This window comes from Macrotis lagotis, chromosome X (genome assembly GCF_037893015.1).
Source record: "Macrotis lagotis isolate mMagLag1 chromosome X, bilby.v1.9.chrom.fasta, whole genome shotgun sequence".
NCBI lineage: Eukaryota > Metazoa > Chordata > Mammalia > Peramelemorphia > Peramelidae > Macrotis > Macrotis lagotis.
Window position 1 is genome coordinate 126,475,269 of NC_133666.1, and position 18,832 is coordinate 126,494,100.

At 34.5% G+C, this 18,832-nt stretch overlaps 1 protein-coding gene across 5 annotated transcripts in view; it reads left to right on the plus strand.

Moving 5' to 3' along the window:
* Positions 1–18,832, plus strand: part of RSPH10B (radial spoke head 10 homolog B) — a 68,016-nt gene that overhangs the window by 39,953 nt on the left and 9,231 nt on the right. For 4 of the 5 annotated variants that reach the window (XR_012471519.1, XM_074200913.1, XM_074200914.1 and 1 more), the window contains 5 exons: positions 600–679; positions 2,139–2,287; positions 6,398–6,505; positions 10,902–11,027; positions 11,644–11,709. Coding sequence is in view for 4 of the 5 variants with exons in the window: in XM_074200913.1 (XP_074057014.1) it covers positions 600–679; positions 2,139–2,287; positions 6,398–6,505; positions 10,902–11,027; positions 11,644–11,709 (529 nt within the window). In the remaining variant the exon portion in view is untranslated. The remainder of the gene's footprint in view (positions 1–599; positions 680–2,138; positions 2,288–6,397; positions 6,506–10,901; positions 11,028–11,643; positions 11,710–18,832) is intronic. The other variant, XM_074200915.1, reaches the window with a different exon arrangement.

Below are 18,832 nucleotides of genomic sequence, written 5' to 3' on the forward strand. Positions count from 1 at the left end.
TAAATCTCTAAACCCTCTTCGAGTCCCAGTTTCCTCAAGTATAAAATGAAGGGATTAGATTGAATGGGGACTCTGAGGTCCCTTCTAAATCTAAATCTATTCTATAAACCAACATATCAACATTTTCTGACATGTGAAGTACATTATATCCTTATTCTCCTACATTTTCCTTCTCTCTTCTTTGTGACTAACAATAATAGCAGATATTTAAATAGTTTTTCCTTTGTACTTGTTAGTCACTGGGATAAAGGCTTTCCAAATGTTACCTTATTTGATTCTTGCAACAAACCTGAAATGTGGGTATTATTATTATACTCATTTTACAGATGGGGAAACTGAGGCAGACAGCAGTAAAGTGACTTATCCAGGGTTACATAGTAAGTACCTAAGGCCAGATTTATACTCTGGTGTTTCTGATTCCTGGCCCAACATTTCATCCATTATGCCTTCTGACTGCCCCTTAACTTGGTCATTACTAAGCCCAGTGTTCAGTTTGGAATTTTGTTCTTTTCATATGATTATTATTATTTTTCCTTAAACTGGATTTGCGTCATGATTTTCTCATAGCAAAATGTTACCTACAATTTTTTAAATCACAGAAATGAAACTCCATCCATCTTCATGTGTTTTTCAAAAATGATGACTAATAATATTACTCCTCATGCCTGTCAGATAAAAGGTAAGCAAAATTTTCAGGTAACATATAATATAATTTTCACTAAATATAATTATCATTCCTGTGTTGGATATAGACATGTGATAGAAAAGATCCAGGTCTATTCTAGATCTTCTTACTTTCTTCCTTAGACAAGAAATCTGAGACATGTACGTGCAGTCTAGAAAGCTAAAACTAATTCCTTGATTTGTAGACAAGCAGTATGACATTATTCCAGAATAAAGTTTTTCCCAAATGAGAGGGTGAAGGGGAAAACTAAATGGAAACAAGGCAAATGATAGTTCCTCCCCTCAAGGGGCTCACTATCTAACACATGTAAAGAACTATGGAGAAATAAGCTAAGGGGCTCACTAACACATGCAAAGAACTATGGAGAAATAAGCTATCACTAGAATTAAGGATAATCAGAAAAGGCCTCCTATAGAAGATGAAGACTTGAAAAAAGCCAGGAGATAGAAATGAGGAGGCAGAGAATTCCAAGCATGAGAGACAGCCAGTGAAAGTACTGAGGAATAGCAAGGAGGCCAGTGTCATTGAATCTCAGAGTGCATGGCTGGAGGAAGGGGTAAGGATGACTAGCAGCTGTCGGGGAGGGGGTAGATTACGAAGAACTTTTGAACAGGAAACAGAGAACTTTATATTTGATCCTGGAGATGATAGAGAGTCACTGGTGCTTATTAATTGGGAGGGGTGCAATGACCCCTATGCATTTGGAAGATTACTCTGACATCTGAATAGATGGATTGGAGTAGGAAAAACTGAGCAGGGAAATCAGTCAAAAGGATGCTATTGCAATAATCCATGCATGAGTTTGTCACCAGGGTGGTGACAGTGTTAGAAGAAAACAAGGAGCATATGAGAGAGCTATTAGTTGCCTATTAGTCCCAAGTGCTTCTTCTCTCCTATATAGCCTTCTCCCTGTAGCTCAGAGTACAAAGTCAGGACCCCCAGGATGTCATCTGTCTCTTGTTCCTGACACTTCCCGTGAGTCCATAGCCTGGTCAGTAGCCAGTCCCCCATTCCTCAGGACAAAGTGTAACACTCTAAAGTCTTAGACTCTTTTGGTGCTGTGTTTGATTACAAGATAATAACAGCAAAAATAATTTTTTTTAAAAAAACTTCCTAGTTCCTTCCCCTTCTTCATGTGATCTCTTTCTTGCTCCCAGCACCCCTTTTCACCTCCAAATCCCATACCAATTTTCAGTCCCCTCTGTACGAATCCTTTCCTTACCACTAAAGAATATCTCTTTTTTTTGTTTGTTTTTGCAAAGCAATGGGGCTAAATGACTTGCCCCAGGTTACACAGCTAGGTATCACCAAAGAATATCTTAACAAAGATATTCTTTGTTTTCCCCAGTTGCTCAAAATTGGAAAAAGTATTACAAGTGGAGGTGGATGGGAATCCATGACTGCTATATATAATTGTATTTGAATCTTTTAATTTTTCCCTTTTACTTTTTAGGCAATTTCTTCTGTAATCAACAGAGGACTATCTACGCAATGAATTATATTGACAAATGCTGGGAAATTTATTTAGCTCACTGCAGACCACATTCTCAACCCCCTTATGAGCTAACCATGAAGACCAGATACTTCCTTTGGATGTTGAAGGTAATCACTTTTGAAACTTTCATACTTAATTTGCATACTTGGTTGTTTAAGTTTGGATAAAAGAAAGGGCAAATTTTTCTAGAATAAAAGGAAAAAAATAAGGGAACTAACTGTGGTGGGCTTTCATGATCATTGAATATTGAATGGGGCTCTTGGAAGAATGAGAAACCAGTTTAATTCAACAAGTCTTAATTAAGCATTTTCCATTCCAGGAACTATACTTACTAGATGCTAGAGATATAAAGACAAAAATGAAGAAATCTCTGCCTTCAAAGGACTTACGTTTCACTTGTGAAAAAGATATTTATATGGATAAATAAATACCAACTAATTTCAGAGGAGAGAGTTAATAACTGAAGAGATCAATTAACAGTTGAAGAGAAGGACTAATGAAGAGCACTTAATTTGAATGTTGAAGGGAGTTAGGATTAATTCCAAGAGGCAGAGGCAGAGGCAGAAAGTGAGGATAAGAGAATTCCAGGTATTTGACTAGAAGATGGAATATTATGTACCAGAAATAGCAAGTTCTTGAATTTTTTGGAATATTGAGTGTATATTGGGGAGCTATATTAATTCAGTCTAGGATGTTAAGTTTAGAACTAAAGTTGGAAGGATTTTAAATGCCAAACAGAGGAATTTGTATTTTTTCTCAGAGGTAATAGGTAATCAATGAAACTTAATATTGGTTGGCTGCTGCGCTAACTAATATTGGATGAATTGGAGAGGAAATTTTTATATTAATCCAAAAATCTGTTATGGGGATTGAACCAAAGTGATGACTCTGAGTGGAGTAAAGGGAACAGAAGTGGGAGATGTTGTGGATGTAGATTTGACCAGCTGTAGTAACTGATTGGTTATGTGGGATGAGGGAACTGTGAGGGAGACTGGAGTATTAAGGATGATGACTTGGCTGCAGACCTGTGAGTTTATTGTACCCTTGACAAAAATAGGAAAGTTAAGAGAAGGTATAGGTTAAGGTAGAAAGAATTAAGTTCAGTTGGATATGTTGAGTTTAACATACCATTGAGATGTACAGGTGAAGACAAGGTGTTAGAGATGCAGAGCTGTCACTGAAGAAAGATAAGATTCTTGTTGGGTATGTAGAAATGATTTTTGAACCCATTGAAGTTAGATGAAATGAATAAAAGACTTTTTTGAGGGTTTTTTTGGTAAATAGTTTTTTAATCTAAAATTATAAGAAAGTAGGATTTTCATCATAAAGTTACAAATTTAATGATATTTATAATTTATGTTTAATATGTGGTTATATTTTTAATTTTAATTTTTTCCAGTTGCATCTAAATATTGTTTTCAACATTCATTGTTTGTGAAATTATGAGTTCCACATATTTCTATGTCCTTCCCTTCCCTTCTCTCTCCTCTTGACAGCGAGTAATCTGATATAGGTTATACATGTAAAATCATGTTAAACATATTTCCATATTAGTCATGTTGTGAAAGAAGAATCAGAACAGAAGGTTAAAAAATGAGAAAGGAAAAAACCACTAATTTTTAAAAGTGAAAATAGTATGTTTTGATCTACATTCAGATTCCATGGTTCCCCCCCCCCCCCCGGATGTGGATGGCATTTTTCATTGCAAGTCTTTTAGAATTGTCTTTGATTATTGTACTGCTCAGAAGAACTGAGTTGATCATATCTGATCATCACACAAAATTGCTATTAAGGTGTTCAATATTCTCCTGGTTCACTTCACTCAGCATCACTTCATATAAGTCTTTCCAGGTTTTTCTGAAATCTGCCTGCTCACAATTTCTTTCAGAAGAATAGTATTCCATCACATTCATATATCACAATTTATTCAGCCATTTCTCAGTTGATGGTATCCCCTTAATTTGCAGTTCTTTGTATTACAAAAAGAGCAGCTATACTTTAGTAATAAGAGAAAAAAATAAATAGAAGGAATTAGAATAGGCAATGAGGAAACAAAAATTTCACTCTTTGCTGTTGATTTGATGGTAGGCTTAGAGAATCCTAGAAAATCTACAAAAAAACTATTTGAAAACAATAACTTTAGCAAAGTAGCAGATATAAAATAAACCCACATATATCATCAAAATTTCCATATATTATCAATAAAGCCAAGCAGCAAACAATAGAAAGAGAAGTTCCATTTAAAGAAACTGTAGATTACATAAAAGACTTGGGAAATCACCTGCCAAGACAAATCCATAAACTATATCAACACAATTACAAAACATTTTTCATACTAAGTCACACCCTAAACCAAGATAAGGTTGAAATGGGTACAGGATTTAGACATAAAAAAATGATACTATTGAGGAGAACAAGGAATAGTTTATCTGTCAGATCTATGGAGAGGGGAGGAGTTTATGACCAAACAAGAGATAGAAAATATTATAAATTGCTAAATGGAAACCTTTGATTATATTAAGTTAAAAGGTTTTTTCACAAATAAACCAATATCAAACAGGATTAGAAAAATGCAAAAAGCTGGGAAATAGTTTTTGTAGCTAGTGTTCCTGATAAGAGACTCATTTCAAAATACATATATGCGTGTATATATATATCTATATATCTATATATATATCTATATCTATATATATATATATATATAGATATATGGACTGTATAGCGATTTCTAAGAATACAAGTAACTTTACAATTGATGGTCAAATGATATGAATAGGCACATGAAAAAATACTCTAAATCATTGATTAGAGAAATACCAATTAAAACAACTCTGAGGTACTACCTCAAAACTTTCAGATTGATCATTTTTCTTTTTTGTCATCTTAAGTCAATGCTGAAGAGAATGTGGGAAAACTGGACACTGATGCCCTATTTGGTGGAGTTGTGAACTGATCCAGACATTCTGGAGAGTAATTTGGAACTATCTAGCAATATTACTACTGGCTCTATATTCCAACAAGATCACAAGAAAGGGGAAAAGATCCACAAGTACAAATATATTTATAGTAGTTCTTTTTTTGTAGTAGCAAAAAATTTGGAAATTGAGGGGATGTCCATCAACTGGGGGGTGGCTGAACAAATTATGATTTATGAATGTGATGGAGCACTATTATTTTGTTAGAAATAAAGAGCAGGAAGATTTCAGAAAAGCCTGGAAAGATTTGCATGAACTGATACTGAGTAAAGTGAGCAGAATCAGAACATTTGTACACCAACAGCAACATTGTGAGATGATCAGCTCTGACTTAGTTCCTCTTAGCTGTTTAGTGAAGGACAAAAAGACTTGTGATAGAAAATGCCATCTACATCCAGAGGAAAAACTATGAATCTGAATGCAGTCCAAAGCATACAACGTATATTTTTTAAAAGTTCTTTTATGTTTTTTCTTTCTTTCTCATGACTCCCCCCCTTTAGTTCTAATTCTTCTTTCACAACATGACTAATTGCAAAAGTATTTTGAGCATGATTGTCCAGCCTATATTAGATTGCTCCTGCTATGACAGGTAAGTGAGGGGAGGATGGTAGAAGATGTGGAACTCAGAGACTTACAAAGGGATGACTGTAGAAAACTATTTTTGCATGTAATTGGAAAAATAAAATTTTAATTGAAAAAATGTGTCCATGACTAAGTTCTCCAAGTAGTCTTGTATACAGATAACACAACTAATTATATTGATTCCAGGAACATTATCAAGGCTTGTCAGTGAAATAAAAAAAGAGCTACCATAAATATGTGAGTCTTTTCCCCTTTTTAAATGATCTTTTTGAGATACAGACCTAGTAATAGGATTGATGGATCAAAGGGTATTGCCCTTTTTGTTTGGATCAGTTCACAACTCCACCAACAGTACATTAGTGTTCTAGTTTTTCTCACATCCTCTCCAACATTTATCATTTTTCTTTATTGCTATATTAGACAATCTGATAGGTATGAGGTGGTATCTTAAAATTGTTTTAATTTGTATTTCTCTTATCAGAAGTATTTAGAGCATTTTTTCATGTGACTATAGGTAGTTTTAAATTCTTCGTCTGAAAACTGCCTCTTCATATCCTTTGACCAGTTATTAACTGGGGAATGACTGTTTAATCATATTTTGAAAGCTAATTATTTTTTATGCGCTTTTGCAATATGCTTATTGATTATTTGTTCCCATAGGATTTTAAAATAATAAATAAAGTTTTAACAGCAACTAAATTTGTGGAAATCATAGCAGAAGATAATCCTTTCATGCATGATGGAATTGATAGCAACTTTGAACTCGAGGTAAGTTGAGCCACAGTGACACAGTTTTTGTACTATAATAAAGTGTGCTATAACTAGTTGTTTGAAAAAGCAATGATAAAAGGTATATCTGAAATTGAATGGGAAGGTATGGTTGAATGGTTAGGATTGAAGGTTTCAATAAGGGTAAATTGAAAAAAAGGGAAGAAGCTCCTCTTTCTAATGCAGACAACTATTTTACATTTTATAATCCGAGAGAGTTGTCTAGTAAGATGAGAGGTTACTTGCAACAAAGGTTGTTCTTGGTTACATAGTCATTATGTGTCAGCTTCCTAGGCCTTTAGGTTTTGAGGCCAGTTTTTTATGGCCAGGAATTTGCTCTTTCTCAGAGGTTTTTAACCTTTTAGGTATATGTTATGGGCCCATTGGGCAGTCTGATGAAGTCTGTGAACCCCTTCTCAGAATATATATGATTACAAAGGAACCAGTTTTACCTATTGATTTTATCAACCAATTGAAATAGTCATAAAAATATTGTTAAAAACAGTTTCTTGAATCCCAGGTTAGAAACCCTTGCATATGAAAGGATATTAAGGAAGAAACCATTTCTGATCAAGGAAAACCAAAATCAAATGAAATAAAAAGCATAAAAATTATTATTAATATAGGAATTGGTTGATGATTTTTATAAAGATTTTACTTGTTTCTTTTTTGTAAAAGTTGTATGTATATGTCAAAGAGATAGACATATCTTTTCCCAAAATATTCACTGTTAAGTCTCTTCAATTTTAAGCATTTCTAGCTCCATGACCTGGACAAATGAGAATCAGTGTGATATAATGTAAAGAAAATTCTGGTTCAGTTGTTAAGCTTTGTGACTTTGAGATTAATCATTTCACAATAAATGGAAGATTTGGATCTGAAAATCACAATATTCCCTTCTAGTTTTAGTGATCTAATTCAGTTTTCTTATTTGTAAAATGAGGCATCCAGATGATGTAGTTCATAGAATGCTGGACATAAAATCAGCAATACCTGAGACCTCTTCCAACTCTACACCTCCCAACTCGAGTCAAATTACCATCCAAGCTCAGACACTATGTGACCTTGGGCAAGTTATTTAAATTCTATGAGCCTCTGCTGCTTCATTTATAAAATAAGGATAATGACAGCACATAGCACACAAAGTTGTTTAAGGATCAAATAATATAACATATAAAGCACACTCTAAAGTTGTTTTTCAGTCATATTTGACTTTTCAGATTCCATTTAGAGTTTTCTTGGCCAACTCATTTTATAGATGAGGAAACTAAGACAAATGGAGTTGTGATTTGCCCAGGGTCACACAGCTAGTAAGGGTCTGAGACCAAATCTGAACTCAAGTCTTCCTGATACCAGTTCCAGCACTTGATTTGCTGTGCCACTTATAACAATCTCACAATGCTTTGTTAGAAAATGAAAATGAAAATAATACTGATGATTATCATTCACATTTCTGTAGCACTTTAAGGTTTTCAAAGTACTTTCCTCAAATAACACTGAGGGTAGGTAGAGATTTTTCAGATGAGGAAACAAAAGGCCAGTGATATGCCATAGTTGATATATGTTGGAGGGAAGCTGGGGCTCAAATAAAGGTCATCCAACTCTGGTACTTCTGTGTTCTTTTCATGATATTATCTAACTATTAGTTTGGTTCTCTTGCTTATCAAAAGGAAAAATTGTGAGTCCTTCAGCTTCAAGAATGAATGATGTCAAATTCAGTTAGGAAGGCATGTAGCTTAGTAAAATGAATGGATAGGGCATTGGGCATAGAATCAGAAAGACCTCAATTCAAACCCTATCTAAACTAGTTCTGTGATCCTGAGCAAGTTACTCTAAGCCTCAATTTCTTCCTTTCTAAAATAGGGATAAAAGTAGCATCTTCCTCAAAGGATTTGTGGTGAGGCTCAAATAAGATTGTATATATATATATATATATATATATATATATATATATATATATATATGTATATATATATAATAAGATAATTATATACTATATATAAACAAAGTAATATATGTAAGATGATAGTGAAATCAGTCATCTGCACAACCAGCCTGTCCATAGTTATAATTTTGTATAAAATCCTTAGCAAACAATGTTTGAATCTGGATATGTAGACATTTTCTGAGGAAGACATTTCTCCTTTTGTATAATCAGGGCTGGCCCTAAAGAAAAATCTAAAATAAGAAAGTCTTTTGCTTTCTTTTTCTCCTTCACTAGCTACCATCTTCTCTAACCACAAATTCCTTCCATTTCTGGGTTTTTATAAAATTTACTTTTTTCCTGTGTCTATACTCTCTGATCTCTCATTTCTAATAGGAAGATGAATAAATTGATTTTTTTAAGGCATTAATATAACAGATTTCTTACCTATCTCAGATTAACAAGCTTGTATTTACATTCTCCACCCCTACACCTCTTTAGTTCTTTAACTTCAAAGAAGGAAGGGACTTGTGGTAGTTTTAGGAACTACTGGAGGTTAAAGGAGGTTAAAATTGGACTTCTCAAATTACAGTCCCTGGATGACTTCTATTAGAGATGGGATTCAAACAGAGGGTGCTGAAGCCAGAGTTAGGGATAGGCAGAACTTTTCAGTCTAGATGATTCCCAGGGAACGGGACAAGGTTAGTATCTATCGATTAAGACTGAAATATTCAGGTACCCGAGTCCAAGATAGATCTGAATTTGGTCCATCAGTCACCTGGTGTGAAAAAGAGAAGGAAAAATTAGTTTCATAATCCATAGTCTAATCAACTCTGGTTGGAGTAGAGTTGGAGAGGAGACAATTGAAAGGTGAAATAAATAGGTAGTGGACGTTTGGGGGAGGTCTGAGAGCAAATATCACTAGATCAATTATAGCAATTAAAATTAAAGGGAGGGAAATTTCTTCTTTGGCCTCACTCCACATATCAGCTACAAGAAGATGAGACTAGATGATCAGGGCAGGGCAAGAAGGAAGATATTATCTCAGAATTGGCCTCAGAGTCTAGAGGTGTAGATGGGTGGAGCAGTGCTTCAACCTTTAAGTCCCAGTTAGTTTGTAAAATTAGAAGAATACAGAGGAAGGAATCAAATAATACAATGATGATGATGATTGCATTTTAAGGTTATCAAGGTGTTTTGCATATATTTTTTATTTGATCTTCACATCAGCCCTGTGAGACAGGTAAGAAAACTGAGGCTAAGGGGCAGCTAGGTGGTGTAGTGGATAAAGTACTGGCCTTGGAGTCAGGAGTGCCTGGGTTCAAATCCAGTCTCAGACACTTAATAATTACCTAGCTTTGTGGCCTTGGGCAAGTCACTTCACTCCATTTGCCTTGCAAAAACCTAAAAAAAAAAAACAAAAACAAAAAACTGAGGCTGACTTGCCCAGGGGTCAAACACAGTGTGTGTCTGAGACAAAATTTAACCATACTCATGTGTGTGTCTGAGACAAAATTTAACCATACTCATTGTCCAGTGCTCTGTCACACTGTTGTTCATTTGTTTCAGTTGTATCCAACTCTTTTTGACCCTCTTTGGGGTTCTCTTGGCAAAGATACTGGAGTGGCTTGCCATTTCCTTCTCCAGTTCGTTTTACAGATGAGGAAACTGAGGCAAATGGTTAAGTGACTTGCCCAGGGTCACATAGCTAGTAAGTGTCTGAGACCAGAAAAGGAGTCTTTCTGACTCCAGGCTTGGCACTCTTACTTCTGAGCCTTTGATAAACTCAGTAAATGTTTGTTTAAGTTGGAAAGAAGAGCTGATTCTTTTGTGTATGTTTTATCTTTTACTTGCTAAAGAAGGGGCTACTTCTGCTTTCAGTATGGGGGAGGGGCCGAGGTGGGGGGGTGCTGCGGGAGAAAGCAAATACAGTCCTAAATGCTTTTATAGAGGTACTTTTGGGGGCGGTCTTTGTTTTCCTTTCAGAACATGACAAATCTGGAAAAGTTTTGCATGATTTCACATGTGTAACCTAGATCAAATTGCTCCTTCTCTATGGGAGGTGGAAGTGGGGAGGGAAGAAGGGGGAGAATTTGAAACTCAAAGTTTTAAAAACAAATGTTAAATATTGCTTTTACATGTAATTGTGGAAAAATAAAATATTAAATAGAAAACAACAACAATATTAATAATAAAAATAAAAAATAAAAAGAGGGTACTTTCCCTACAAGAAGCTGCTTCAAACAAAACATATCGATGTAATCAAAATTTTAGATCTATTGATTTGTTATACAGCTAAATACGAAGTTACAGAAATACTGTACTTAAAAACAAGATTTGTTACATTATTTGTTTCTGGCACTTATCTCATTAGATCTCTCAAGCTATTTCCCTTACAAAATGAAGATCATCATATAGAATGAAATGTATTTTTTGCGATGAATAATATTAATGTGTTTTTTTATATTTCAGCTGGTTTTTCTAGAATTCTTTGAAGCTCTGTTAGATTGTGCACTTTTTTCTGATATAACACAGACAGAAAAGCAACACCCTACAGCTGATGATTTTACTACAGTCAAATATATTAGTACACAACAGGTAAAAAATAAAAATCAAATTAAAAAATGTATGTATAATGAATACTTTTTTCTGAAGTAGTTTAATAATCTGAATACAGTTTTCCTTTCCGCATTGCAGGGGTTAGGGGCACAAACATGCCATGATCTTGAAAATACTTGTAAATTTTTTTGCCCCTTTAGAGGGGTCTGGATTTTTTTTCTTTTTCTTTTATGGGATGCTTACAAAGTAGCTTATTGTAAAAATTGGATTAAGTATTTGCTCATAGACTATATCTAGGTCAGTGTTAAGTAAAAAAAAGACTATATATTTTATGCCTTTGTGAGTTTCTAAATATTTTTGTGACATCTGCTGGCCTTCATGTGTCATCTGTAGGTTCCACACAGCTCCCCCAAAATTCCCATTTCATTTCTTATGTTGATCCACAATATATTGAAAAAAGATAGGGAAAATTCAGGATGTGGAAGGGATAACTGTATTGTCTTGATCTTGCCAAAAGTGGGAAGAATTTATGGGAAGGATTTAAAAGGAAGGTTAAAGAAAGCATTCTGTTTTCAAAAAACAGCTAATTTGTCATTCATTCAGTCATTTTCAGTTGTGTCCAACTCTTCATTTGGATTTTTCTTGTCTTCTCCAGCTCATTTTACAGATGAGGAAACTGAGGCAAACAGGATTAAGTGACTTGCCCAGTGTCACACAACTAGTAAGTGTCTGAGGCCAGTTTTGAATTCAGGTCTTATATATACATACATACTTCATTTTCCATAGTCATGTTCATTGTATTCCGGGATTCCTTGCTTCAAACTATATTATTTAATAGGTACTTCAAGAGATCTGTGATCTTGTCATTATTATCATTCTATGTCTTCTTTGATGCCAATCTTTCTTCTTTGGAGCATCAACCCAGTCTTCAAGAGTTTCTGAGTGCATTCTTTGGGTCACCCATTCATTTTCCCTTGTTTTTGAAAAAATGACAAGGTCACCTCCATTTCTGGTCCTATAATAACCCTGACGATGACATTCATGCCACTGTCCATGACTTCTCTAGTCACCATGCCACAATCAACTTACATCAACCAAATATCTTTTCATTAGGCTGCTTACATTTTCTGATTCTTTGTAGATCATGGCATTCTGAAATTCATGGGCATATATTATAACCAGGAGAATATTAATGTTTAAATGTTTAAAATATTTTTTAAAAATTATTTTTGTTTTTAACAGTAGTTTGAGATCCCTGAAAATAATGAGCAATTTCCCATATTAAGTCCACCTCATATGCTTCTTTTTTATTGTTGTTCCCAGTTCATTGGCCATTTGAAGGAATTATCCATGATACATGTCCTGATGGATTTTGCAGCTGACTGGTGCAGTGGGCAGAGTGCTGGGCTTGGAGTCAGGTTGACTTGAGCTCAGATCCAGACTCAGAGTACCTACCTCCTAGGTTGTAGTGAGGATCAAATGAAATGATGTTTATAAAGTGCTTATCACACACAAGGCCCAGCACAGAATGGATTCTTTATAAATGCTGGCTATTCTTTTTTACTGTTCATATCAATGTTGTTGCATTTGCAAATGATGCTAATGTGTATTGTTGCACTGCCCTTGCCTCGGTTGTGCCCCTCTGAGATTTCTTTGAGTGTTTGTTTTATTGAGGCTGCATAGTACTCAATGTTGGGGGAGGAGATCAGGAGAGACAAGTTTGTGTTGCACATATGTAGAGCCCCAGAATCTTAAAGTAGGAAGGAACTCACAGGCCTTCTAGTTCACTCGCCTCCAGAACAAGAATTCTTGTTATAACTGATCCCTAAAGTAGTCCTCAAGGCTCTGTTGGTGGACCTCCTAGGGGTCTCCATTCCCTCCCCAGGCAGCTCATTCCACCTTTGGGGAGCTTCCCCCCCCCCCCCATGCACTGTCTCAAGCCTAAACCTTCCTTTTTGCAACTTCCAAATATGCTGTACTCTAGGGCTGAGCAAAAGCAGTTTAATTCCTTCAATACTTGTTGAACAGTGCTCATGCCACTCCTAAATCTTAAAAATAGACATTTCTAATGCTTTCAGTGAGGTGGCTAGGTTTCGTCCTAGGGCACGGGCCTGCAGGAAGACTCATCTTCCTGAGTTCAAATCTGGCCTCAGACACTTACTAGCTGTGTGACTTACTAGCAAGTTATTGAACCTGTATGCCTCAGTTTCCACATCTGTAAAATGAACCAGAGAATGAATGATAAACCCCTCTAGTATCTTTTCCAAGAAAACCCCAAAGGGGATCAGGAAGAGTCAGACATGACTGAAATGACCAGACAACAAAAGTGGAATAATCTCAAGGCCCTCACCATGCCAATTTGTCTTTTTCCAGACCATCCCCAATTGGTTAATGTCTTTTCTAAAACAAGGACATCCATAAGTGAGTCTAGTACTTCAACAGTGGTAAGCACAGGAATAGCACTTAAGGAACATCACTTTGTGCTCCTGGACATGCTTCCACAAAAGCATTTATCTATGAAGGCTGAGGGCAGTCACACTGTTGACTCACATCAAGCTTTCAATTCACAGAAACCCTCAGAATACCTTCAGGCCTCCCTTACTTTTTACTTGTTGATTTTCTGAACCCAATGCAAGACTGCATTTATTCCATTAAATTTAATCTTACTAGATTTGGCCCACTACTTGAATTCTGATTCTTATGTCCAGCATGTCATCTCTCACTCTTGTCTATAGATTTGACAATTATGCCCCTGTGCTTTTATTCAAGATCTTGATTAAAAAGCTAAATAGTGGAGGACTCAACCCCAGCTCTCCCAGACCCTCAAGTGGAGGCTGTTGTAGAACCACGAAGAACACCACTGAGTTTCATGATGTAATTACTATTTAACCCATATCTTTAAATCAAATCCTCCAAAACTGCATGAAAGATTTCAACAAATACTCTGCTAAATATCTAGATAAGCTATGTACTCAGAGTATGGTTTCTATGTGATCTGTCAATCTAGACAGCATGTCAAAAAAGGGAAGTGAGGTTACTCTGGTGTAACCTATTCCTAGGATAATTGAATGATAATTATTATAGGTTTAAAATTGGGAGGAACTTGTTTATCTAGTCTCATTTTTAAGATAAGGAAGTTGAAACCCAGAAAGGTTAGGTGATTTGTCTGAGTGACAGAGCTTAGATTCCAAAGCCAATTGTTGCTGTTTTCTGTGGGATGTATGATGGCTTCCTTTTATTAGATGTTCACTAACCATATACCTATAATGATTTACCCTAGATTTTTGCTAGGAATTAAAGCCAGTCTTACTGATCTATCTAGTTTATGAACTCCATTCTCTTCCTTTTCAAAAGTTTTTTTAATTGGGAGAATACCTGTCCTTCTCTTGTCCTTTGATCATTCTTTGTTTCTCCACAATCTTTCAAAAATCAAAGACACTGGCCCAGTCATCACATCTGTCAGTTCTTTCAGTAGTCAACAATATGTGTTATTATCATCTGGGTATGTGAGTTATGTATGTATTTACGTATGTATCCATGTGTATTTGTGTTATATATGTATTATATATAAATGTCTTGTGTAAGTATGTATATATGTGTATATAAATGTGTATGTATGTATGTGTGCATGTATGTATGCATCCATGATTAATTGTAGCCATGGTAGGGGGAAGAAGAAAAGAGAACAATAGAAAACCCTCAAGGAAGCAAATAAAAGATGGACAGTATTGAACAAAGTGTAATATTTATTATATAGGCTTTCTTGAAATAAAAATTTATTATTTTATATTAGGAATCTCTCATATTTTGCCATGCATGTGAAAATTTTTTTATTTCATATTTAAGACTAAATTTAAAAAAAGTTTTAAAAAGAAAAGTTTCATTCCTAATTTTTCTAGTGTTTTTAATAGGAATGGTTATTATATTTTGTCATCTTTTTCTATATCTATTAATACAATCATATAATTTTTGTTGTAATTAATATTGATATGGTCAGTTATGCAATATTATATTTTTTCTCCTTGTCAGTTATTCTATATTTTTTCTAGTATCTAACCAACCTGAATTCTTGGTAGAAATCCCAGCTATAGTGTATGATCTTTGTGATATGTTGCTGTCCTTCAATAATGAAGGACAAGAACTAACAAGAACCACTCAGCTGTAGTCTTCTTGTTAGAACTTTAAAATTTTTGTGACAATATTCAATGGGGAAATTGGACTATAGTTTTCTTTCTATGTTTTTGCTCTCCCTAGATTAGCAATCAAAACCATATTTATGTCATAAGAGGAATTAAGTTAGATTTCTTCTTTGCATAGCATTAAAAATAATTTATACAGTATTAGAATTAATTTTCTTTTAATATTTGGTAGAATTTGCTCATAAATTCATCTATTCTAGGGGTTTTTCTTAGGGAGCTCATTTATGGTTTGTTAATTTTTTTCTAAGATAAGGTTAAGTGTCCTGTTGTCTCTTCTGTTAATCTGGGTGGATTATATTTTGTCAGTTTTTGTCAATTTTGTTATTTTCTTGGTATATAATTGGACAAAATAGCTCCTAATAATTGCTGTAATTTAATCTTTTTTTTTTTTTTGCAAGGCCATGGGGTTAAGTGGCTTGCCTAAGGCCACACAGCTAGGTAATTATTAAATGTCTGAGGCCGGATTTGAACTCAGGTACTCCCGACTTCAGGGCCGGTGCTGTATATCCACTGAGCCACCTAGCCACCCCACTGTAATTTAATCTTCATGGACTATGTATTCACTTTTCATTTTTGTTACTGGTCATTTTTTTAAATCAATAGATAATTTATTTTATTGTTTTTTTCATAAAACCAGTTCTAAGTTTACTTATTAGTTCATTGGGTTTTTTTTTTTATTTTTAAGGGTTTTTTTTTTAATCCCTCCTTTGAGTTTAAGGATTTCTGTTTTGGTGTTTAATTAAAGATTTTTCATTTATTCTTTTTTTTGTTTTTCTCCCCCTAGCTGCATACCCAGTTCATTGATCTATTCTTTCTCTCTTTTACTGATATATTTGGAAGTTTAAATTATCCCCTAAACACTACTTTGGCATTATCCTATAAATTTTGGTATGTTATTTCATTATTGCCATTCTCTTTACTGAAATTATTGATTGTTTCTATGACTCTATGACTTTGACTCACTATTCTTTTGGATTCTAGTTAGTTTCTAATTAGGGTTTTTTGTTTTTTGTTTTTTTAGTTTTTGCAAGGCAATGGGGTTAAGTGGCTTGCCCAAGGCTACACAGCTAGGTAATTATTAAGTGTCTGAGGTCGGATTTGAACTCAGGTACTCCCGACTTCAGGGCCAGTGCTCTATCCACTGTGCCACCTAGCTGCCCCTCTAATTAATTTTTAATCTGTGTTTCTGAGACTCTATTGAATGTAATTTTTATTGCATTATGGTCTAAAAAGGTTATGTTTAATATTTCTGCTTTTCTATACTGGTTTGTGAGGTTTTTATGCTCATATACATGGACAGTTTTTGTGAAGGTGCCGTGAATAGCTTAGATAAAGGTATATTCTTTTCTATTCCCATCCAAAATCTTCTAGAGAATTCTATGATATTTAACTTTTCTAAAATTCTATTTATCTAAATAATTTCTTTATTTTTTAGTTAGAGTCATCCAAATCTAAAAGATTCAGATCCCCCCCCCCCCCCCAGTATAATAATAAATTTTTCTTTAAAAATTGGGAAACTGCCCTTTGGTGCATGTATGTTTAGTAATGATATTGTCTGGTGCATTTTTTTTAGCAAAATTTAGTTTCCTTTCTTATCTTTTTTAACTAGCTCTATTTTTGCTTTTGCTTTGAGATCACAATTGCTACTCTTTGTTTGTTTTTTAATTCTGCTGGAGTATCATAGATTCTGCTTCAGCCCCTTGTTTTTTAACTCTTGTGGCTCTATTTCAAGTGTATCTCTTGTAAACAACGTATTATTGGATTCTAGTTTCTTATCTATTCTGTCATCCACTTCCATTTCATGGCAAAGTTCATCCTGTTCATATTCAAAGTTAGGATTGCTAATTGTATAGTTTCCCTCCAACCTAGTCTTTTCTATTTTTCCTTTTTTTATTAAACTTTGTTTCTTTCTCAAAAATCTGTTTTGCTTTTGACGATTTCCTCTCTTAATCTGCTCTCCCTCTTATCAGCCTTCTCCTTCCTCTTATCCTCTTCCCCTCCTATTACTTCTTGGATAAGATGAATTTCTAAACCCAATGTGTGTATATATGTAAGTATGTGTGTATGTATACACATAGATTTATGTGTGTGTGTATTTGACCCTATTTGGACTAGTTCATATGAGAATGAGATTCAAGAGTTTCCTTCTCCCTACTATTTTCCCCATCCATTGTAAAAATTTTCTTTGAGCCCCTCTTTTATGTGAAATAATACACCTAATTTTTCTTCTCCCTTCCTTTTCTCCAGTACATCCTTCATTCTAACCCATTCCATTTTTTTTGAGATAATCTTAACATAACCTATCTTCTGTCAAGTCCCAAACAAAAGCCCACCTCAATAGGAAGCTTTTTCCACCTCCTCTTAATTTGAGTGCCTTCCCTCTATTAATTCTTTCCTATTTATCCTGTATAATTCTTATAGTAATCTGATGAAGTCCATGGACCCCTTCTAAAAAGGATGTTATTACTAACTGCTAGCATTTACATAATAACCTTTAAAGGTTTGCAAAGTACTTTACAACTATTTTCCTATTTTGTCTTTACAATAACCCTAGGAGGTAGATGAAAAAACCAATTATATTAAAATGTAGTTATCAAAACATTTAAAAAAAACTGATTTCAAGGACTCTAGATTAAGAACTTTTGCTTTAGTCCATTATCATATTCCTATAATGTAGCATCCTACTATAGCAATCCTAACTTTTCTTTGATATACTTTTCCCCAATAAAGGTTAAAAGGAACACTTTTGTTATTCTTAGCTTTTCTTGCATTTTTAATTTTAATACTCCTTGATACTATTTTTTAGGACCATACCATAGTTTTTATTTATTCTGTTGCCTGCCCTTATTTTCATCTTCTGTATATTTATTTTAAAAATGCAAGTTAGTTGGTGAGCTTTTCATGCATCCACATCATTAAACAACTTTTCCTCCAGTTCAGAAGTTTTTCTCTTGTGACTTCTAAATTTCATTCATGAATATTCTCCATTCTTCCTGTAAAATTTTTACCTTTTTCCCTCTGAAATCTCTGAACTTGCTGAAATCTACCCATTCAAATTTCCTGTGACAAGTCTAACTATATTGAGCTTTCCTCTTTTTGTCTTTCTCAGATTTTAAAATAGAATGATCATTTTCCTCCAAGTTTGCCATCATTTCCATCCCCCAGCAATGAAAACTTCCTTGTGAATAAGAATCAAATCCAGAGAATTTCCTCTCATTGGTTCTCTCTACCTTTTAAAGATGAAGCTAACATCAGTGAAACCCAAGATATTAGTAGCTTCTCTGAGAGAGAGAGAGAGAGAGAGAGAGAGAGAGAGAGAGAGAGAGAGAGAGAACACACCAGCAGATATCTGAATGCCTGAAGTCTCCATCACTATCATACTAAATGTCTGACCTTAGGCAAGTCACAACTTCTGCCTGTTTGTTTCCTCACCCATAAAATGGAGAAAATAATTGCACTAACCTTTCAGGGTTGTCTCGAGGATAAGATGAGACAATATTCATAAAATATTTTGCAAATCTTAAAGTTCTATATAAATGCTAGCTATCATTATTAATGGATCAGATAATATGATTATTTCTTGTACATTGCTCTCTAGATTGCTTTCTACCCAAATTACTTTGCATTTGATTGTATGTATCTGAT